This window comes from Malurus melanocephalus, unplaced genomic scaffold (genome assembly GCF_030028575.1).
Source record: "Malurus melanocephalus ecotype Western Australia unplaced genomic scaffold, MMel_1.1 scaffold_160, whole genome shotgun sequence".
NCBI lineage: Eukaryota > Metazoa > Chordata > Aves > Passeriformes > Maluridae > Malurus > Malurus melanocephalus.
Window position 1 is genome coordinate 981,377 of NW_026623392.1, and position 24,648 is coordinate 1,006,024.

General features: G+C 39.0%; 1 protein-coding gene across 4 annotated transcripts in view; it reads right to left on the reverse strand.

Moving 5' to 3' along the window:
- The window catches only part of THSD4 (thrombospondin type 1 domain containing 4), a 236,479-nt gene that overhangs the window by 56,292 nt on the left and 155,539 nt on the right, over positions 1 to 24,648 (reverse strand). For all 4 annotated transcript variants that reach the window (XM_057371864.1, XM_057371865.1, XM_057371868.1 and 1 more), the window contains exon 8: positions 1,635 to 1,839. In XM_057371864.1, coding sequence (XP_057227847.1) covers positions 1,635 to 1,839 — 205 coding nt within the window. The remainder of the gene's footprint in view (positions 1 to 1,634; positions 1,840 to 24,648) is intronic.

Genomic DNA, 24,648 nt, shown 5'->3' on the forward strand with positions numbered 1-24,648 from the left:
GCTCAGGACATTTTAATATAGTTAAGGGCATTTTTCTGCCAGCTGTTCTCAGATGCAGGCACATAAATCTGACAGAAAAATTGCATTCAACTTCATGATTTTATATACTAGTAATGTGACTACTTTCACTGTACTGCCAAGTAAGCTACATTCTCACCCATTTTCTACCAAATGTACAAATATTCTTGTATTTCTGTAAGGAAATTCTTTAGATAGAATTATTGGTTCAGTTCATCATCAATTATGTTAGTAGTGAYGGATGCTATACAAACTGTTCACATGAAAAGATGAATGGTTATAGAATGGATATATTATGTAKGAAAAACTCATTTGGATGAAACCAGGACAAATTAGAACTGATAAGACCACCCAGACAAGAGGTCCAAAATATTTGGCTTTCTTGGGCTGTGGGTAGCTTTTATTATTTCTTCAATTTTGAGGTAACTTCTTGGTAAAATGATGGAACTCACWTTTACAGTTCAGACTGCAGCCCATAATAAACTCCCATCCACAGGCAATGTTTCTGTAGAACTCATTCCAGCTCCAGCAGGAATTAGGGGGAAGAAAGCAGAAAAGAGGGTAGAAGCAGTTCCATAATGAGCACTTTTCTCTCTTGTAGCTGAGCAGCAGCTGAGATGCTTTGCCCACCAAAAGGGAGACAAAGCAGCTGTCCAAMAAGGACTGGGATTTGGAACCTTCAGCACAGCCAGACAGTTCTAGCAAAAACCACACCAGGCTGGCATGGAAGGCCTCAGGTGGCTCCAGTCTGACCATCTGCTATGGCCATTTTTAAGACCGATGGAAGGATGATCTAAGAGATGAAGAGAAATTGAAGGGTGAGGGGCAAGTTTTATAAATCATAACTAATTCTTCTCTCTCCAGTCCACTCATCAGAATTGCCTCCAAAACATGCACAAATGTAGACAAAATAAGGGYTTTATAACCTAGGAATGTGAAAGGTTAAAACAAGGACTGCCACAGTTCATAAATGCACACAAGACTCATGTAGATCTGGTATAAATTCCACATAATTCCACAATCTCCAATTTGCAACCCACTATATATATCTAGAAGTACACCGTAAGATGTTACGTTACTMTAAATATTCCATGGTTTTGAATTAAGAACCTGCTTCAGAATAAACAATTGTACAAATAACCTTGGATTCTGTGAATACCTCCTCAAAATCATATTACCTCACTAAAATTTTTATATACTTGCACTTTGAAAGAACTGAAACTTTTTGGCAATCAGAAGATGCTCTTATCTTCTCCTCAAGTAGTCTTTTATATAAACAAGCATCTGCTTGGCTGGATTCTTGACTGATCAGAGAAGGTTAATGATGTGGGAAAGGAAAACGTCACAGTGGAACCAGGTAATAAGAGACACTAAAGCTAAGTCAGACAGACAGGGAAATGGACTGTAACAGGTCCAAGGTGTTTGTCATGTAAGATCAACCCAGAATTACAAACAGCCAGTTAGTTCTGAACAAAACACGTGTTTAATGATTTTTTCTCTTTCCCCTCTTCTTCTTGAAATAGATTCCACGCTGCTCAGAAGACCTTTCCTGGCACAGTCTCCACCCAGTAGCACCAGCACACAAAGCATTCTTCATTCACTGAGATGCAACTTACCCAAATAGTTGTTGCTCTTTGACATCTCAGTAATGTTGATTTTAGTAGCTCCTTCGGGAATTTCCACTATCTTGTGGTAGCCAAGATTTGTTAGCGTGTGTTTGAAAACTCCAGACACAACCTTGCAAGCAGTGTTGTCCCCTCCACATATTCCACACTTGTCAATCACCTTGTCAGAACCCAGATAGTCGTCACAGCCAATGTTCTGCAAAATAAAGTAAGATTTCTTTTTCCAAGATCTTACAACTGCAGACTTCRGACATAACAATATGACTTTCAGAGAATAATCAGTTCTGAAAGGATTTTGTGAATCAGCATTTCAGCAATGTCATCCATTGTTCTTCTATATGGAAAAAGGCAATAAAACCCAAAGCATTCACARACTTGATGTTTTCAAGTTAGCCAACAGATTTTTACATCCTGCTACCCAAACCCAAGAACACACCTCGAGCAGCAATGAATTGATCATGCTGACTGCACACTCCTTAGCTGAAGGAAAGAATCTCTGAACAACATAGTCCACAGCTGCTGCTCAGAAATGAGGTGGAGTGCTATGATTTTGTTATGATTCAAAATAGGCTTTTTACAAAAGCAGAACTACTTCATCTAAAAAGTCCTAATGTCCTCTAAAATTGAGCACTCAGCCAATTCCCACCAGAAAAGTTACCTAAGAAATCTTTATAATACTGCATCTAGACAGTTGTAGAATAAATSCACCTCTTCATCGAGTAGAAAATGTTCAACCCACTCAGTCACACACACTTGGACACGATAGTTTAAAACAAAGTAATTTCCTAAAATCATAGAATGGTTTGGGTTGGAGGGGGACTTTGAAGATGATCTTGTTCCAGCACCTCTGCCAGGGCAGGGCCATCTTCCACTAGACCAGGTTGCTCCAAGCCCCATCCAACCTGACCTTGATTTGTACAATCCAGAAAACAGCTTCCCTACAGCTGAGGTGCTGTAGGAATGGAATCCTGGGTAGCCAGGGATATAACTGCATTTTTGCAAAATCAACACTGCTCTCCATTTTCTGTAACAGTTTAAAAAACAATTTTTCTGAGATAAATTAGCTTCTGTTGTGTGACAACACAGAAAACACTTGAGCAGCAAGCCAAGGAAGAGATTTGATGTCCTGAAATTTTGATACTGGTTATGGCCTAAGTATAGCCTGGAGAYAAGTAGGAATTTGTGACTGGCTGACAGCTAAACAGCTCACAGACAAACACACAGGGTTTACTTCTGGAGTACAGGCTCGAATTTCAGTTGGCTAGTGAGAGAGCTCCAGATCCCCAAGAGACAGCTTTAAGATAATCAGCAGGTATTTAATATACCTTGAATCTTAGGACAGTATCTTTCAGCTATGAACAAACAGAAAATCAGCTGCATATAATTATAAACTCTGTATTCCTCAGAATAAAATTTGGTCTTATTTGTGAAAAGGATAGAAATGCCCAACTCAAGGCTTGCTGTTACAGACATCATTGTACTTACACACTGGAGACAAGACATTCTCCAAAACCCTTTAAAAACATGGCATAGCTGATCTACCCAGTGCCAGGATGTTCGACAAAGAAACCCCTGCAATGGGGGATGTTCGACAAAGAAACACCCTCCAAAAATCACATGGGCTATTTCATGACATTGCATGAACTATTTTATCAAGCCACTCTCACACAAGGACATTTGGGGTTACAACATAAAGAGCTTGTTAGAATACCAGACATCTGGGCTTTCACTCCTAAGGTATTYCATTGATAATCTTACTCAGGAGAAAGATCTGACAGTAATCAACAAAGGAATTCCAGCAAGAACTACAAAGATCATGAAGTAGTAGGACTTCACAGTAAGACAAGCAGAGTTTGCCTTTATTCACTGCCATTCAAGCMAGCAGTAGAGTGTTCTTTGACTTAAGCACATCAATAGCAATGYTGGAAAATCAATCAAAATCTCCCAGTCCTCAAAGAAAATGTAACTAATTTCTGTCACAGATTTTGAAATTGAATTTTATTATTCTACTTCACCATTGTGTCCTATAATGAGATACAAGAATAATGATGTCCACAAGGTGGCACTTACAATCCTTGTGAAATCAAAATGTCTTTGCAAAACAACCAAAACCCCTTAATTTTTTACACCTAAACACAAAGTTTGTACTGCACTTCTATTCAAATTAGCCTTCACAACTGCTRCTTTGTAACCAATAATACATTCTTWAAAAGTATCAGTCAAGACAAAGATTTATTTGTTTTGGAATGWAATAAAATGTTCTACTAAACTGAAATAAAAAAGAAACTCTCAAACTGTTTTTTCTTGCATCATATGGTGACCAGGTGGACTTTATTTATCAATAATAAATAAATATTTTAATCCAAATCATGATGTCCCTCCTTCAAGGAAATCCTCATTGACTTCAAAGTTGACATCAACTGGAGATTTGTCAAGTCACAGAAGTTGGCCTCTTTATAGATTTGACAGGGCAGAATTATACCAATTCCATGGTTTTCACAATGGAAAATATACAAATAAGTTTTAAAAACTTTTGGATTTAAGTGTCTCAAGCAGAAGTATGTATTTTTTTTTCCATTCCCATGAATTTTTGTRCATTTAAATCACTCTCACTGAGTCTGTGGAAATGAGAAAGATCAAGTTAGGAAACACCTGAGAAAATTTTATATACACAGATTTTCAGGACCAGATGAGGTCATGGTGCTTGGAGGTGATGCCTAAACTGCAACTGCCACATCCGTCTTCATTAAGGGCAAGGAGGAGCAGAGGCTCAGTTACAGGTGGGTCACCAWAACAGCCCTCAGAAAGGCTGCAGAGTCAATCCTTCTGGAAATCATTTCCAAATGCATGAAGGACAGTAAAAAACCAAAAACACAAACAAAACAAAACAAACAAAAAAAAAAACCCAAGAAAAATAACCCCTGGGATCAAGCATCATGGACACACCAAGGTCAAGTTGTGCCTGAACAAGCTACTGTCTTCTGTGATTCATGACAAACTCAGCACACGAGTGGAGGGGAAGGGATGCTCTGTGCTTTGACTTCAAGGACGCCTTCAGAGTCTCCCACAGCACTCCTAAAGGCCCACTGCAGAAATTCAGACTGAGAAAGTTGACAATGACATGAGCAGGCAACTCACAGACATGCTGCTCATTTAAATCCTTYCCCTCCAGGCAGGAGGTACATCAGATTCGGAATAAGAAAACACATAATGCTTTGGCATCTGAAAGCTCTGGCTCCTCATCTTTCAGAATTATAGTTTGCATTTGTGAACTTAGAGTCCTTTCCCAGACAGTTTCTGATATTTTCACACCAACTTTTGTTTCTTGCCTTTGATAAATCTCTCTCCTCTCCACTAGGAAGGACACTAATTTTTCCGGGATTAATTCCTCCAAAGTCTGCCTAGATATTGGCTGGATGGCTCTCTCCTCAATGTACAAAGAAGTTGAGGATAATCCTTTTCTCTGGCCACTGTTAAAACCTTTGAACTTCATGTATGATCTTATAGATTTACCTTGTACAATTCTATAAACATAATTCCTTCCATTTGTCTCTGTCTGTGAAGGGCATTACATGAGACACCAATGCAGATGTTATGGCTGCTGGAGGGTAACAGCCAGCATGTGCCATTTTAATAGAACCAGCCATTTTAATAGAAATAGAAAAAAACCCCACCATTTTAATAAAAATGCCAGCACACAGCCAGCATTTGAAGCATTTATCGTTCGAGGCACTCCAAGTACAGACATCAGGGCAGGGCTTGGTGCTGCATGTGCTTCAGTGGAAACCAAATGAACAGGGGGTTCAGCAGGGAGGAACCACAGCTGCACTTCAGCAAAGGAACCTTCAGAAAACCTCCAAAGGCACAGCACAACACAGTCAGCAGAGCCTGCTTGTCTCATTCCATTGTCTCACACTGCTTCAAGGTTGCAGCCCGACCCTCATTTGCTTTATGAATCAAAGGAGCAATGTTGAGAATTTACATTCAACCACAGGATAACAAACAACATTCTAATGGCTCTCACTTGATTTGTGGTTAGCTATAACCATAATTTTTACCCAAACATTTGATCCTGCTTTGGCTTTCAAATATTTCCTGCTGTCCACAGACCTAACGCTTACAAATCTTTGATGCTATTTACAGCCCCTCACTATTAGATTGTGGTCACATCCAGATGTGGTCCACTTAATTAATCACAGATTTTYTTACCTGCACAATAGCTGGTTTCACTACCTATCTGTGCTTTATGCTGAACTTCATTTAGTCAAATAAACTTCACACAGTAAGAAGAAGCAAGCTATTCATTTTTGACAACCTTAAGAATTCAAATTACATTATAGTATGTATATATGAACCAGTTTAGTGAAAAAAAGCTACTCATATAAAGACTCTTTCACTAAGATATTCAATAGCTTCTCACTAGCTAGAAAATTACTTGAGAGAAAAAAGGTTTTGTTCTTGTTACAATGGAAAAAGTAAAGCYATCTGGGAAAAGTAGTCATGTGAAAAGATGGTCTTGGAGATATCAACTAGTAACAGCTAATAAAAAACGATAAAAAAATCTAAAGTATGCATCTCACACTAATACCTCTGATAGACAGCAAAACAACTTCTCTCYATTGTTTTAAGGAAAGATACTCTAAATGGGATTGTAGCTCTCCCATCCAAAAAGCCAATGTAAGGCCTATGAAATGTACCTAAACCTCCAGCCATGCTGCAGCAATAAAGATGTGAAATACAGACAATTTCTGGCTGTCATCTATCAGAGTCAAGACAGCCATTCAGCTTTGAGACACCACTCTACAAAGAGCTTACTGGAGGAGTTTGCTCAAGTGTTTTGAAGTGGTGGTGTTAGCAACATTTAAGAGTGAAGAAGATGAAGATTCCTTATCCTAACAGGTACATTCCACAGGCAAACAGAAGGTGAATGCAGTGCTTGTGGGTGTGTCCCCATTTGATCCCACCCAGTTCAATCGGCAGCTCTCATTTCCACCTGGGTTAGAAGGAACCTGTCTCCCCCACTGCCAGGAGCCTCTGGGCACTGAATCCAAGCACAAACACACAGCCCTAGCACAGCAGGACAGAGTTTCACCGTGCCTGGACCCTGGCTCAGGCTGCTCTCTCACACACCTCWGCTGGACCACTCACAAGCAAACCCAGGGTCCTGCGATTTCAGTTTTGAGGTTTCATACCTTCAAGCTAATCAGACAGCTCACATTCACTAGGCATGAAAATACTGTGATAGAAAAAAAACAAAACAGTAGAAGTACTTCAAATTGAAAGTTTGACCTTTTTTTTGTTACCTAAACATGAAATTTACAACTAAAAAGTTCTTATACTCAATAGGTAGAACAGGTTCAAATAATACATAGATCTCTAAAATGCACTAATTGCTTTTTCCCTTCAGAAAATTTAAAACCACAAGGATAGTAAAGCTGCTCTAGTCCAAAAACAGACTAAATGTAATCTGAAATAAATCACATATTGACAAAGCACTCACGTCTGCTTCAATACACTGATCTTCTGCAAATATGCCAGATTACTTAATATTCCAGATTCAGCAAGAGTAAGCAAACTTTGTGCTTCTATTTATACAACTCAACTGGAGAAGCAGAAAACCATTTTAATACCKAAGATCAGATACCAACCCCACATAATATATTCTTTAAGAAGGTTTTCTTGTTTCCTAGAATTTGTACACAAAGTGCGTATTTATGTGGACCATAAGGCTAAAGCCTTCAAAAATGCAGACAGGGCTTGCACATACAGATGTACTAAATTCAGTAAGAGCGCAGTCTGAACATTCATTAAATTATTCTTAAAATCTACCTTAAATTGACTTCGTTGGCAATGACAAGAAACAGTTTAACAAAATAATACAGTTTATGTGGTTGATGTTAGCTCCATGTCTTTTTAAAACACCTCTTATCTAAGTGGCTAAAGCTAATGCGTGTCAGCACCACCCTGATCGTATCTCAGTATTRTTGCTGGCAAGTAGTACCATGCCCATTTCAGGACTAAAGATCTCCAAAATTCTCTTCAAAAGAGTGGTACTTCAGAGAACAAGTGGAAAACTCAATATAACCTAACCAAAGTTAGAGCTGTTTACTGCACATTGACTCCCTGCTGACCCCGAAATTCTGTATTTTAATTATTGCCTGAACTCTTACAATACCTACCATTATTATTTTCTGGTTCACAAATGTCATAAAGAGCATAAACAGTTAYAACACTTCAGGAAGAGAGTGAAGAACACAAATAGTTTCAGTTATGAGTGATGGTCAGAACAGCCTCGTGAGCACTGACAGGCACTCACCTCTCCCACACATCAGTGAGTCACTGCTTCCACAGCAAGTATTGAATTGTTTCCTGAACAGTTCTATGGCATGGTGATGACTTTGATGCTGGTTTTGTTTTGCCCTTTTGRAGCAGGAGATGGAAAATACGCCAATCCATTTTTCTATCTGTACCATGCAAAAATACAATCTGTTCCCTCTGAAAAATCAGCACAGGCGGAGCAGCCACTCCTCAGTGCATGAGACAACTCCAATGGCACAGCCAGGAGTGGAAGCMTCCATTCAATACAGTTCTGTTTTCTCCATCCTTGGTGCTGAACAGCTACCACAGTATCACCTCAATTAGCATCCATTTAAACAACACTGCTGATTCGCCCMAATACATACAATTTATGTATTTACAAAAACACAAATGTTTTCTCTTCTCACTATATGCAGCTGTAACTGAGATACTTGCAAAGAAGTCATTCAAACTTACAGGTTCAAGTTTTCTACTTTTTAAGTTCATTCTTGTAAAGCTCTGTTTGAGCTTACAGTACTGAAATACCAAAGTTCTGCCTGTCYTGTAGAAACTAATACCAGTCAGAACATAAAGTTGGGGGCAGAGGTGGAGTGTTTTGCAAATGGCCTGCAAAACATGTGGAATCTAAATGTKCTGGAGTTTTACATAGCCCTGTTGACCAAAATTTAGGAAAGGAGGCAGTGCACCCTAGCCCTGTTACAYGAGTTAAGTACATAGTCCATTTAATATTCCAACATCTGGATTTTTGGCTGTATATCAATGCTGGAGGGGAAGGAAATGTGCAAATCCAAAAGGGAGGAGACCACAAGAGCAGAAGATGTGATGGCAAATAAAGCTCCTTCCAAGTGTGTGACTGCACCACAACTGGCAGAAATSGGAACACCCATTTCTTACAAATACAACAAATACCTGTGAAAATTTCTTTGCAGAAGACTCCACACAGCTACAGATCTCTTTGCAATGTCGTGTGGCCCTGAGCATTTGTCAGACTTTAGAATTATCTTAAAAGAGATAATCCTTTGCTCTTCAGCCAGCAAGGACTGGATTTAACTAGTGCTTGATGCTGAACACAGTGCTGCTGGAAGGTTTGTGCCAAAGTCCTATGGCTGACTGTTCAGAAACATCCCTTTGATTAAAAGAAAAGAATACATTTACTATCATGTGAATCAGTATTTCCAGGASCTGCTTCTCCATTCCCTGTTCAAACTCTTGATAATCTTGCAACCAAGGTATGAAGTGGATTCCCTTGGCTCACACTCTTCATTCTGTTTTACTGTTTCTGGGTTTAAAGCTGTTTTGCCCAAATGAATCCTTGTCTACACAGCACACTAACACACTGTTCTAAATACATCTGCTTTGTACTGCAGTGCCAAGTKTTCTCTACTATATGATCTTTGCCTACTTGTGAGAAATTATTTGCAGAGATGAGTTTCCTTTTTTCCTTTAGCAATTTTTGTGCAAGAGCAAAGACAGCCACAAATACAACCTGAAATTTGATTTCCTTTGGCTTTCCTTTGGTTGTCAGTGAAAGACTGAGAATGAAACCAGATAAATCAAGGGCACCTGACAATTAGTGAGAATTCCTTACTGTAGGAGATTCATGCTGTTCAAATACACCAATCTGAGATTAAATTTCGTTGTGTCAAATGTCATCTGAATTTCAAACACAAAGATGCCTGCCCCACAATAAAGCAGGAAAACAGTTAAAGGAATGCAATACACTATCTCCTAGATGACTGGAAAATGGATATATATGCAACAAAGATCAGATTTTAGGAATTTTACATTTTCTGTGTTGCCCAAAGTCACCACATCATTACCATGGATGTGCTATGCCCTTTGTATCCTCATTACTACTTGAATACAAATCCTGCCACTAGGATTTCAACAAATTTAATTTGAGGATGGTTCCTGTGAACACTTCACAAGTCAGGGTTTGCACTGTACCTACAGCTGCACCACACCACTGCCTGTCCTGGAGCTGCAGCCAGACTGCACAAGGCACTCACACAAGGCAGTCACTCATCCAGCTCCTTGGCCACTGCASTTTTGTCTGCACATATCAGAGAATACATAGGAAAGAAGCATCACAGTTCGTGCCAGGTTATCTTCCCAGAGAGGGACAGATGTTACACAGGAGGAGACAGAGGGGCCTGGCTGTGTTCTTAATGTGATGAAATGACTCTGAGTCACATCTATCATCAGTCAGCTTGCAGCCCTTACATTCCTCAGCTCCAAAGATGAGAGTTCATGGTTCTGTGTCTTTTAGACATTTCCGTTTCCTGGACTAATATACTGGAGAGGAAAAAGGAGTAAGTTTTGAGCAGTCATCTAAATATGGAGCAGGTATTCAGATTTTTTTCAGCAAATATGAATCAGAGGACAGAATATTAAAAAAAAATGWTTCTCCTATTACTTGAAAAAGAATTTTGACAACAGCATTTTCTTATATTTCAAACATAAAGGTTGAACAATAGACATATCACTGTTGTCTATAAGTGTCACTGATTACACAAGAAGGGATTGTGTAGCAAGTTTTCTGACTAACTAGGTGAATGAGAAAAGATAATGGAAATGCAAAAGTTAATTTTGTCTATTTGCATCTTGGGGTTTTTATTTCTAAGTGCTTTTTCTCACAATACAAAAAAGGGTAGAGAGTTTGTATYACGTAGCTACTCCCTCACCTTCCCAAACTTAGAAAGCGAGAGGTCTCAGAGAAGAATTGTTTTATATAACAGAGGACAAAGGAAATGAGAAATTATTAACTGGTTTCAGATATTACTAGCATTGTAACTCATGACCTGGTCCAACATACAGAAAATCCAACTCAAAGAGCAATTTTGTAGGAAAAAGAAAGGTGTGCCAACTTCTGCAGAATCCAATTCATAGTTAGGCACTGCTGCATCCCAACATTGCTCCCCACAATGCACAAACCTTTCTAAGCCACACAGAGTTCTCAGCTGCCTTGGTTCTGTAACAGGAGACTTACAAGGTTTACCCACTTGGTATGTGTAAATAAATGTCCCTATGGGTATACCATAGTTAACAAACACTTGCATCTTTCACAATTTCAAAGTTAAACCAATGAAATGTTCTGTTTTTTTCTGAAAAGCAAGAGAAAATATATGGATGTGTTCCAGTGTAATATTTCTGCAAACTTTGGACTGCTCCATTTTGCTTAATAATACAGAAGTCAAGAACAGAGACCATGTGAGGGACSCTTGAGAGGGGAGAAGTTAAATTCACTTTCTAATAATTCCCTATGTGAAAAGAACTCAAGCCCTTGCCAACAGACTAGTCCCAACTGGCTTTATACTAGGGTTGTGTTTATTCAAGTGTTCTCCTTTATGAAGGAAAAACTTGGCTTTATTTCAAGGTAAAGAAAAAAACTTCCAAGCAGCAAAATATTTTAAGGACAGATGTCTGATCTTGAAACAGCAGCTTACACAGCCAGAATATATCTGTGCAATAAACACTTACTCATTAGCCCTCTCTTTCAACTGCATGTACTTCTTTTTATCCATGATGCTGCTCACAAAAAAAGGTAGCACAGAATAGTGTTCTCTATTATCTCCTGGGACAACTTTAATTAATTCCTTTAATTGAAATAAATTTGAAATTCAGTAACCAGTGTTTGGGCTTTTTTCCCCTCCAGGTGTTTAATTATGTCTCTTACACTTGGAACTGTGCTACCAAGAGCTATGAGGTGCATGGCCCCASCAGCAGCAGCACCCAGGAACCTGATCTCTGAGGAACCTCCTGTGAACCCTGCAGAGCTGGGCTGTCAATGTGACCTGTTCTTCACCCTGCACTGCTCACTGACACTTGCCTTATGGCTTTACTTCCTCTCCACCTTGGTGCACCCACCTTCGAGACTACTTGAGCTGATACAATTTCATGCCCAAAGAAAGAAAGAAATACAAGMAGAGCTGGTAACTATAGTAATAGCTAATATTTTCAAATGCTTTCCAATAATATCCCTGTTGCTTTTAGATGGTTATAGCTCTGCCAAAACTTAACAACCCACACTGAAAACTTCCTTGCCAAGGACTTGAAACAAGCTGAACATGTCTTTTCAAAGAAAATAAACAGCAAAAATAATGTTGGGTTTTTTTCCCCCAAAACTAAATAAAATCATGTGTTTTGCAAATATTTTTAAAAGAACTTATAACTGGTTTACTCAGAAATGCTTGTTCTTTTCTTTTTAAGATCAGGGGCTCAAAACTGGCAAGGAGACTGAGACAGTATCAAGGATGTGATCCTTTCTCTTTTTATGAAAAGATGACCAAGTCTAGTCAGGATTTAAACCCCTGAATATCACCGTGGCATCTGGTCAGCACATACAAGTGAGGGATGGGGCAGTGCAACAYTGAAAAAGCCCCACTCATACTGTGCATGCTCCAGAGTTTCARTAAGTTCCGACCTGGCCTACAATTGGTACTGTCATGACAGAAAGTGCATGGGAACAGCCTGCTGTCACTGAAGCAGCTCAGAAACTGTGACTTTAGACACGTGTGGGCCTTCAGGGAGTCAAGGAGATTTCCTCATGAAACCTTTTAGAGGAGCAGAGGTTTGCAGCTTTCCTTCTTTAAAAYCAAAGAAAGCCTTTATGACAGTTCCAAACACAGGATAATGACAATGTTCAATCTCTCAGTAAGCTGTCAAATTCTCTTTATCTCCACCTCCCAAACTCTGTATGAATTCCCAATGTCAACCAGAGGTGCAGAGATGGACCCCAACACTGCACCCACACTAATAGGTGGGATGGTACCACCAGCAGGTAAGAAACATTCTTTCTCAGTAAGACATGCAATATATTTTATTGAAAGGTCTGGGCTGCCACTTGCTTGGTTGGGCATTTCAGAAATGCTCCTTTGGCCCCAGGCATGGTGACAGGGRACAGACAGCACCAAGGCAGGCTACAGAATCGGAGTTTCAAAGGGGGCAGAGTGCAGGCAGGCAGGCACTGYTCTCATTCTTGACTGCTCACACTGTTCACAATGGCCTCTCAAGGTCATCCCTGACTGCTCTGGAGGCTGCACGGCCACACTCCTGTTCCACAAAGGCACCAGGCCAATGTTTGACAGAGAAGGTTTAGAGACACCGACTGTGGCCTGACCTCATTCCTCCCCTCAAGAAACACTCCAGCTCTTTAAACACCAGAAAGTCACCAAYAGTCCATGGGAGGAGGTGGGATCACCACAATTTCATCTTCAGTCTGCATATGTATATCCAACATCTCTGTYCTCTCTGTGGTTTCATTAAGTCACAACCTGCAAAGTCATCCTAATACTCTGGAGCAAGGGACTGAATCCAATATTCTCCCTACCCTAAGCTTAAAGTGATACTCCCCAGACAAGATAAAATAAAATTTAACAGGTTTTGGCCTTTAGAGGGGGCAAAAAGAGCATTCATTTATGGAACACCTAACCAAGTAACCCGTATCTTTGATGGAAGAATTATCAAGCACTGACATCCTGCAGTAACAAGAACTGAGCCATTCTTTCAAGAAACTCGTATCAACAATGGGAGGTAATTTCCTAGCTTGACCTCTACAGTAAAAACTGGAATCTATTGTATTTATCATGCTAACAGCAAAGCACGTGCATCTTTTTGCCAGCACTTGTTCTTAGAATGTACAATCCATCTGTTAGTAAATTAGCTCGGCCTCAGGGATTACGAAATATTCTCACTCACTCACTATATGGCACCAATTACACACAATTTCAGTTTCAGTTGTATTTTAGACCTTTCAAAATCTCTCACTCTAAAGTACCAGCAAACTCACTGATGTAATTTAATTATTACACRTTATTTGTGCCAAGACATGACAGTCTGGATTAATCAGTCTGCCCATGCTTGATCCCCAGCAAAATCACAAAAACAACTCTTCTAGGGCTCKTACTCTTTAGTCTTATTCTTTCTACTCCAAGGGTCTGATAAAATACATTACAGGTCGCCAAAGTAACATCACATTTCTATTCAAGGCACATTCACATGCTCTTGCTGGAAATAAATACAAATTTTCCTCTGGCTGTAAACTGAGGATTTTCTTCCATTTAATTCTTCCTTTTTAAAATTTATTACTCTGCCAGTGAGTGCTTTTCAAATAGAAAACTGCTGATTTCTTTCACTTAGCTCTATTGTACCTGCTGTGTCTTGCAGGCAAAAATGCTACTTTGCTAGCTGCTGTGAAGAATTTGAGTCCCATTCCTGCATGCCTTTCTTCAATCTTTTCTCTCTACTTTATCACTCAAATATCTATTTTTTCATAGCAGGGGGTAGAAGAGAGAAATTATGAGTAGTGTTGTGCTTAGCCTCCTAAATACTTTATCCGGGCACTGAACTCAAGAGTAATTCTGCTACTTCATTTATTGGAAAAACCTCACATATTTCTCAATCAGGCAAACCGTGTGGAAAAACCGTAGCACTTTTCCATAATAAAATTCAGCAACAGCTAATGAGATGCGTGTCCCACCTCCTCCCCTTTCCCAGTGCCTCTGGAGTGAGATTTACTGAACTGGTCCTACACAACCAGCAGGCGCTCTGACTAATATTTGCTTTGGTACAGCAATTCCAACTGTCCAATGCAAACACAAGTGCCCTCCACAGAATGAACAGTGCAAATTCYCTGACATCCAGCCAGACACTCCAGACAACTGCTCCCTGCCCAAGACTGTTCTGCTTGCTCTGTCTTCTAAAAGACCACAGCCCAAAAATTCTGAAATAATTATTATGCTATTCATTAAAATAGATTTGAAATCCATTTTGAGCATATCTACTCAGCTAAGATCTTATGGTACATACAGTTGATGAGAGAATTTAATTTCTGTATCCTTATCAGATACTAGATTCCATGCTACTTCTCTCTGAATTTGAAATAGCATTCARTTCTTTGGAAATGCTATTTAATTATGCTTCTCCTTAAAATCTACTCTAGTGCCCACCACTGTACAATCACTGGCCAGCTGCAGGGACACAATACTATCAAGTATGGAGAACTGGAAGCTACGCCTAGAGAGGAGACCTTACTCTGAAAAAGGCCCTGAATGGGGTCTTCAGGACTAAGCCATAAAAAAGCAGCAGATAAAAGAGAAATGTCCTAGAAGTGCATATAGGAGCAACAAAAACTATGTAACATCCCTGAAAAATATGATGACATCTACATTTAAGGGATTACAAATGTAATTACCTTGCCCAAATGGATKTCACAAGGTATCTAACACTGATATTTCATAAATAACTTACTAATTAGCCCTTGTAAAAATGAGACTAACTATAGCATCCACCCATATGAATTTATACAACTGAGAAAAATCTCACACCTGAATAATTGCCTCATTCCAATCCTGAGATATGTCCAGACAACACACACAAAATTATACAAAATAAACCCTCTCTCTTCCCTAGCAAAAAGTAGTACAAAACAAGTAAGTGCAAAAGCAAGCAGTATAGTGCCAATAAAAGTTCTGGCAAACTTAGATTGTTCCAGTTAGAGAGACAGCCAAAAGCTATATGGAAACAGCCAACAAAATACCAATGGCAAGCAAGGAAAGAGCCAGCTAAGCCCATGCACTGTTTGGTTTCCCATCCAAGGAGGGAGAGAAGGAAGAGAGRTGAACTTCCACCTGGAACAAATTCGTAAAATAGTCCAGAGCACAGAATTCTGGCAGCTGYATTTGCTGTTATACTGAATCAATATCCTGATCAAATTTGGCAACACTGATGCAAGCATCTGTTTTCTGCATTCATCCTATGTAAATATCCAAGAAGCACAGCTCCATCCTAGGCAATGGWGAAGCTTGTATGCACTGAGGAGGAGAATTCTTCAGCCTCAGAAGAACCATAAGAGGGAGGGTTTCCCAGCAGCTCTTTGCAAGAGGAAGCAGAGGGAACCAAATTTTCTATCAGCATGTGAGCATCACACACAGTGTGCACACAGAACCACCCACAGCTAAGCATGTGCAGCTTCACTGCAGTACTACACAACCAACTGGTGCACAAAGCAGCTGGGACTGAAAAAGCCTATGACATGTGAAGCACATATCATTGAAAAATGTGAGCAATGATACAACAAAGCATTATGAAATCTGCAACAAACTCAAAATTAAATAAAATACAAGCACAAAGGAATAAAAAAGGGAGGAAAAAATAATTAATCAAATCATAGCATCACAGAAAGAAAGAGATGTCCTTGAAATGAACTGAAAGTGAATCAGAAGATTCCAACTCCTTCATGAATCCTAAGATTGCCTTAGATCAGCTAGRTGGTTATAAGGAAAAGTACTGAAATGCAAGTAATGCCTTCGAAAACTTTAAAGAGTACAATTCCACACAACCTGAATCTTTACTTCTCCAAGATTCGCCTGGACAAAACAGTCCACCAGAACAGTTTCTAAGCAGTTTTATTTTACATAACATTTAGAACTGGAGAGTCAAACGCATTCTCTAGTCTTTAAAATAATCAGGAAGCTCTATCAAAATGTGCAATATCTCCTTATGCCAAAATATCTGAAGCTCTATATAAACTGCTGTCAACAAGATGCTGTGAATTTGCTGAAAACCAATACTCTAATCAGCTGTGTTATTATCCAGCACGTGTATACAGCCATGTTACACAGGCAACTTATTRCATAAGAATAAATATATTTCCATATGAACATTACAGACTGCATTTGTAGTGCTTACATCTACATTTAACATCCATATCATTGGCAAATTAAATACAATACATGAAAAAAWTGCCTAATAGTTCAGCACAAATGAAACTCCAGAGCTGAAATAAAGGACTGATGGTACAATGCTGTTTTAATAAAATTTACTGTCGGTGGAAACTACTTAAAGAGCATAAAGGAAGGAGAAGTGTGTTACATAATACTACCAAACTGTATTTTCAGTGACGACAGACTGGCTGTGAAATTATAACAGATTGCAAAGACATCAGTGCTGGCYGAGGAAAAACAGTTATAAGGTAAAGCAATCAATTGAAACATTAGTAATCAGATTAACAGAGGATACAATGAGAGGATTTAACTAGCAAGCAGATTGCACAGAATAGTCTCCATTCTGAGGCCAACTGATGGTTGAYGAGTTGTTCTATTGTTATGGAGAATTTTGAACCATCTTTCCTTAGTTAGATTACAATTATGTCTACAGAATGCACTGTAAAGAAAACAATCTTAAAAGGACTTTATTGAAATATTCCAAGAGACAGAAAGACACAGAGTGTCTTCATAATATTTGCAAACAGATAAAACCATAACAYTAACTGACAACTTCAAAATTGACATCTTCAAAATTACACAGAAGTCTGTGTAGAGAATTGTACCGAAAATATTCAGATTGTTATGGATGAAAACATGTATGAGCTCCAGAACAAACAGCCAACTAACAGTTCAAAAAATAAAAGGCCTGTGTTGCTAACAAAGRACACTGCTCATTGCAATAAAATTGAAAAACACGATGTCAAGATCAGAAAGCACAGGGCATCACAACTCGGCAGGGGAGACTTGGTATGCCACAAGAGCAGGAGGGCAGGGTTTTACAGCAGGTCCCGTTCACCCCTCCTGCTCCTGCTGCTGCAATAGAGTAAGTGTTGCCATGAAGTTACAGTGAACAACAAAAATGGACAGTGCCCAGATACCCTTCTTTGTATTTAGGGGGTGAATTTCCAAGTTGAAAAGTCACTCCTAACTATCTGTAAGGTTAGATGAGATCTGTCAAAGCCCTAAGTCCTTCTCACCAAGCAAGAGTCAAGCCAGGAGATGGAGCGAGGACTGGAGAGGGCATTCCTTGCCCTCCACATTGCACAGAGGTGAGCCCAGCCAAACTGCTTTGATTAGCTGTGTCTTGGTGTTTCAGAACAGATGTGGGTATGTCACTGTGAGTGCTAAAATTAACTTTACTTGAGATTTTACCACAAAACCACTTCCAAAAGTCACTGTATAGTTTTATCTCCTTAATTTCCAGAGGTACGCAGGGTAGGCTCCAGAGCATGTGATTTTTCTTGTTAATTTCATCCTTACAAAACCTCTGATTTGCTGGATACATTTAGAAAGTTTCTTTCTAGAATTCTGAAACTTTTCCTTATCTTTGACAAAGCTAGAAAGCCATTATTACTAACAAGCTAGCCATCAGTTCTAAACAAAACCATCTACAGAAAAGTTYTCATGGCACTGTTGAAAGATGCTCATGGTTTTTTAAAATTGTTAGCTGGAAAGAGACCATATTATTATAATACTAGCTACAGGTATAATTTATGATTTTTAGAGAAAATAACTAAATATATGGTAGACACRTGGCAACTTGAAGTACAGACTATTTCTTAATGCCAGATTGAGGAACGGGTTTGTGTGTGAGATTGCAAATGCAAATAATCAACCATCTACATCAGAAACTAAACTAATTACAATTTAAAATAATTAAATGAAGAACTAGAATACGTTTACATCCTTAAGTAAATTATTATGACGTTAAATTGATCACTTGTTCAACCTTGCCAAAGTATGACAAAGCATACAACCTACCCTCATTCTACTCATTGCTCACTTCAAASTGTGTTATCTGACATTTCTGGGTTTTGTCAGGACTATGGAAGAGTCCTGACTTCAAGGCTGCGTATTAACAGATAGTTTTTCAAGACCTGTCTTCTCAATTTGCAGAATTGACTGCATGTCTTATTTTTTTTGYCTGGCAAACACCACTGAGTATTAATCTTTGCTTCCTGAACAGTAAGGTCCATTGACTGAGAAATGTGGTTTCCATTCTTTATGGAAATATAATTTAGCTTTTAAGATAGATTTCATTCTTTTGCTTTTAATCACATGGGTTATAAACCATGGGTGTGTTAYGTATAAATGACAACTCAAAGGTAACTCAATCACTACGAGGGGAGGTAATTACATGAAACTTTTCGTTTTAAATGTCTTCAAATTGTTTTGTTGTTTCACACTGATAAAGCASAGCAGTGTTTCAAGTAATGACAGTTACAATGTGAGGTACTTCTCCTTCATYGGAAAATTCTGCCTGACAGCATTAAGAGACCCAGGCCTTTGCAGGATTGGTGCAGATGAGTTTTTGCCACTGTCACTCCTGGTCAGTAAGTGAAGGTGAGTGATGTGGTAATGGGGACCACTCTACTGTCAGACTACAAAGATGGCATGCTAGGAAAAAAGATTCAGTGATCCAACACTGGTGCTGAATAAATGGCCTGAWGTGCAAACATGAAGCAGAGCCAGAAGTTTCCACTCCTCGGGGCTCTGTACACGAAGCAGAGCCAAGAGTTTCCACCACTGCTCTGCAGCATAAGACCCAAAAGATACTCAAGCCCACAGCTAACAGGACAGGAGGAAAAGTAATTCTCTGCTCCACTACACAGAGCAGGATCAATGACCAGGAAATTCAAGGAGTTTATGMAAGGAGCACAGACTTGCAAAATGTAGGCCCAGGAAACTTTACAAATGAGGCCTATTATGTACTCATCATAKTACTTTTAAAATATATTCTTTCTGAAGAATTTAGTCCAGAGAGCAACCACCATTTCATACAAAGCTGTAAAAAAGTCACTACATGAGTTTCTTACTATATATTTGTTAAAAATTTCTAGGCATGGATTAGAATTCAAAGAAATCAGTATTTAATTCAGTGTGTCCCTTTGTGATGATCAGCTTCCAAAAAATTATTTCTATCATTCTAGAGACAATCTCAGTATAAAGGAAAGTTGTATCATAAAGAGTTTTAGAAACCTGATGCTAGAACTAAAAAAAAGCCTGATATATTCTACTTTCTACCCTAGAGCAAAATTCACAGTACTTTGAAGTTATGATGCAAAATTTTCAAAGCCTGCCTAACCTTAACAAAGAGTTTGAATGATGTTCACTGTTTAAAAGGAACTATGAAATTTGTAGGGCTGAATAAACGATCATGGTTTAGGATGCAGCCCTTCCATCCCCTCCCTACAGTCCTGTGTGGCTCCAGACCTCCCTGGCAGACTTCCCTTGCTCCCAGCTTGGGCCACAGCTTCACCGCAGGGTTTCTATCCAGAGGCAGGCTTTCAGGATGCCAGGGTTCAGGATGAGGTTTCATCAACMTTTCCCTGTTCCGTTTCCACATTCCTTTACATTCTCCAGCTCTGTGCAGAACACCACAGATTAGAGCTCCTGTGGTACCTAATCTAACCACCAACAAAGAGAGCAGATAAAGTCAGCCTAGAAAAGCAAACATACCAGTGCAATTCCCATCAACCACCAGTTTGGCCCACAGGAACATTTCAACAGGCCACAYTTATGACATGCTCAGCCTCTAAGAGCATGAAAGTACAAAACCTAGATTCACAGGGAAAATTCCTCACATCCTGTTCAGTGTTGAATTCCTCAATTCCATTGTACACTAACGAGGGAGATGCTAGTGCTCCTTTTTTGCTATTTAAGTAGTCCAGGCCTGCTTCTCCAGTATCTTTCATTTTGGCTGGACACAAGCACAAGGGAAAAGTAGGTATAAAACACTAATAYTCTTATTTGTTCATATTTAGTACTTTGCACTGTTGTATAAAAACTRTATACTCATCTGGGCATATGGCATCTGGGCAGTAAACACTGTGATGAAACAAACTGTTCTAACTGCATTTTACTGGAAAAGCTTTTAAAACAAGTTGCAAGCAGTTAATAATTTTAAGATGGACTTTTGGTATATTTATTGTATTGTATAAATAAACAGAAGTTTCCTGGACTTAGTTCAAGGTTCTTATATTTGTGATATTTGCCAGGTTTTGGGTTTTTTTTGTTTTAAAGCAAGAAAAAGCAAGTACACTGCTATATTTCACAGAACATCTATTCTGTTACCACATGACAAAAACACCAGCCATACTAATACTCTAATTCATTGAAGAGTATCTCCTTAAACTTGGCAATACAGTACAAAGAATTCCAAATGTAATTCTTAATGTCCTCAGCCCAAGACACTGGCAGAGTTTAGAAGTCAGGCTTTCTCAAAAGGAATGCTTTTAACTTCAGCACTAACAGGGATGAAATTATCGTAGAAAAAAAAAGTGTATTTCCTTTTCTCCTTCAAACACCCACTGCCTTCTGCACAGCTCAGCCCAAGGTTACAGAAAACTTTATGCTCTAAGTTTTGATGATCCAAATCCTTCAGTCTTTACTTAGGCAAAACTCCCACTGAAGTCAGTGTAGTCAGTGGGAGCTTTGCCTGGGTAAAGAAGCGTTGGGTTTGGCTCAGAACATACGTGGCTCTGTAAGCTGAGGAGAATGTGAGGAGAATGTGAGTGAAAACCATGGCGGCATGTAAGTAGCTCATGTTTCCAGCCATGAAGGTCATAAATTACTTTACAACATAAAAACAAAGAATGGTTTGGGTTGAAAGGGACCTTGATCAAGTTCCAACCCCCTTGCCRTGGGCAGGGACACTTTTCACTATCCCAGGTTGCCCCAAGCCCCATCCAACCTGGSCTTGAACACTTCCAGGAACAAGGCATCCACAGCTTCTCTGGGCAACCTGTCAGAKTGCCCAACCACCCTCACKGGGAAGAATTTCTTCCAWATTTAATCTAAACTTACCTTAAAATACCAATAAGCATCCTCATCACTTCATATTACTTTATGTTGTAGAATGCATATAACAAAAGGAAGAGAGAAAGGCTTGTAGAACCATTGATAAAGTGACCAGGATGACACTGACTCTGTGTGCAGTTACAGTTTTTCAGTATAACTTCTAACATAGCAATCACAAACAAAAAATCTGGGACCAAAGATAAAAGCTTCTCTACAAAAAGGCAGGTAATGATTACTTGAACATGCAGCTCTGCTTAGAGCTGTGTTATCTCATGAGAGGGAAGCTCTGCATCAAACCTCACCTTATCTGGRTCCTATTGCAACCCATGAGAACTTATTGCTCAGTACGTCCCATAGCCCCACTAGAAAATTTTGGCTCAGAGAAATGCTTCATAGAAAATAAAACACTTTGCCRTTTTATAGAGTATCACTGCTGTGGYATRTCCATTCTGGGTTTTCAAGGCATCTCAGCATGCACTTGCTGGCATAACTATATTTTTTCTCACATACATGTGTACATGTATTCTATGTGAATTTGSCCTGTGTTCTCAGATTTGGATAGCTCTAAACACCATCAGTGTTGTGAGAACACAGATRTGAGGGTTAAGAGTGAAAACTAGTTCATACAGAAGCAAAAAAATTRAAAGCTTTACACTGAAGCATAAATKTGATTAAATCCATGTAAGCCACCCTTTGACATGTCACAGAACTGCATTTTAAGTATCATGCTTAATTTTAAATTCTTATGCATGTTTTCCTTCCCCCCCTTTTAGCTTCTTTTAAGTTTAGATTCAAATTCRTAAGTAGGTTTCCAACCTCATAAGCTCAACTTTTGATATTTCATCTTAATACTTTACTCAACCTGAGCTTAAGATCTTGATAAGACTGCATGACATACCACTACGAAAATAATGTAATTTAAGTTCTTTCAATAGTTTTCTCTGTTCTGCACCTGTAAGAAACCAAGAAAAAAWATTCTCACCAATGTTTCAACCACACACTTTATTTTTCAAAATATTTATGTAAGGTTTATCTGAAAGAAGCCAACAAACCCATTTGAGACAGAAACCATGTTGTGACAGTTTGTGGTAGTTATGATGCCACTGTTGTACTTGACTAAAAAAGCGGATAAGGGCAAGTAAAAATGGAATTTGCAAATTCAATGATCATGCAAATGTATCAGCAGGCACAGTTACCATACAGAAAACAGTGAGGATGGAGTTTATCTTGGAGATTAAGACTGAGGTATCACCTTGTGCCACTTCACACAGAGTTCTGGTTTAAAACTCTGTGGCATTTTTCTCCTTTTCTTTTTGGCAAATGTGCTGAACTATCCTGCAGCAGATATTCCCATTGCTTACATCTCCTGCTGTTTTAAAATCAATAGAGGAACTAAACTCTCCACATTGTTGATGCAGATCAGGGCATTTCAGAAGGGACAGAAGAAAACATCAGGAAACAAGTCAGAGGACAAATAAATATTGCTACTTAAGCCTTCTACATAACTGGAAAATACTAACTCTTCAAATGAAAAAGACATGTTTTTCTACCAGGCTGCCATGATAGATCTTAGAAAGACACAGACAGTTTTATGGTCTTATAAGTGTTCTTTGCTGAAAGGGAAACTTGGARGCAATAAAGCATTTTCTTACAACTGAAGCCTGACAACAACTGCTGCCAATTCAACAGTAAACTGACTTCAAGTAGGTGGAGTCAGATGGTTTCAGCTTCACTACTACAGGGAAACCAACTCCTGTAGCCTGGCATAACCACTGTCTGGAMATGTGCCATGATTGTGCATTGAGTTAAGCTCTAGACAGACTGTAAGGGCTGAACTTTAAACCATTTGTATTTCTAAGATACACAAATAAATTTATGGCTGCATAAAAACTGTCATGCTTCAGGGATTAACCTCTAATAACCTCTCCTGCTATGTTAACAAAGACATTTAAAATCTGCCTCTCCAAGTTACACAGGACTCAGGTTAATGAAGGCAATTCAAAAAGAAATTTTAGGGCCTCATTATATCTAATAAGGGATTAGTGACACCAGCAATTTTAAAGACCATTTGTGGACACTTTGATGCTGCCCTGTGGCTTGGGACTCCCTCATTTTACCTCAGGATTCCGAGATAACCCTAAGTTTGGCAAGGTGAACAGAACACCGAGGAAGTGAATGGCATGGAGGACTTAAAAATGGAAATAATTTTCAGAGTTTCATGACATACAGCTTTCCTTGTAGGCAYTCTAGCACCTAACCATTTTGTGTGTCCCTATTCAATAGATAAGGTCCAATCCCACAAGGCAGAGTTTACAAGAATACCTAGAGCTGAGCAGCACTTTGTGATGCTAACATAGCTAAAAACCCGGACATACATTTCCTACCTCTTAAGCAAAGCAAAGATGAGAAACGTGGTAGAACAGGTCAATGGGAAGTTTTAAGATCTGACCAATTTTAAATACCCTGAAAACTTCACTATCTTACCGATGCATTTGAGACAGCCACCACAGTTTTGAGAACAGATTACGTAGAAGAAYAGGATCCACCTAGAGCTCCATCAGGAACATCTGACAGCATGAGCCCATCTTACGTCTGTTTGAACATCCATAAAGCAACTGTCTGTTCTCAGTGTCATGTCAGAGAAGCTTTATTGGAAATATTGGATTAACCAGACAGTAAAGGATCCCTATGGTACAAGACAATACATGGCAATGGTACAAGTGTCAGCCTGTGCCATCAAAACTAGGCTGTCAGCTACAGAAATTAAGGTACTGACAGAAGCAAGCAACTAAAGCTGGCAAAAACAATTCTGATGACATTCCAAATCAGAAAAAGCATCCCAAAGTRTCTGAAGGCTGCCTTTTCTCTTAGTTCCTATTGTAAAGCTTCATGATCTTACATATTTTCTGGGAAATTGTCAAATATTCAGACTATCCAACCTTTTCAGGTTTATTTCCAAACAAAACATGTATTTCTAAATTTAACTTATCTCTCAACCTTCAAGAACAGGATGAAATATAAAAGGAAGGAAAATGGAAAYTGTCACAAGACACATCACAAGAGTAGGTGAATTAAACAGGAAGCTGGACATCCTTACCCATAAGGACAATTCTTACCTTATA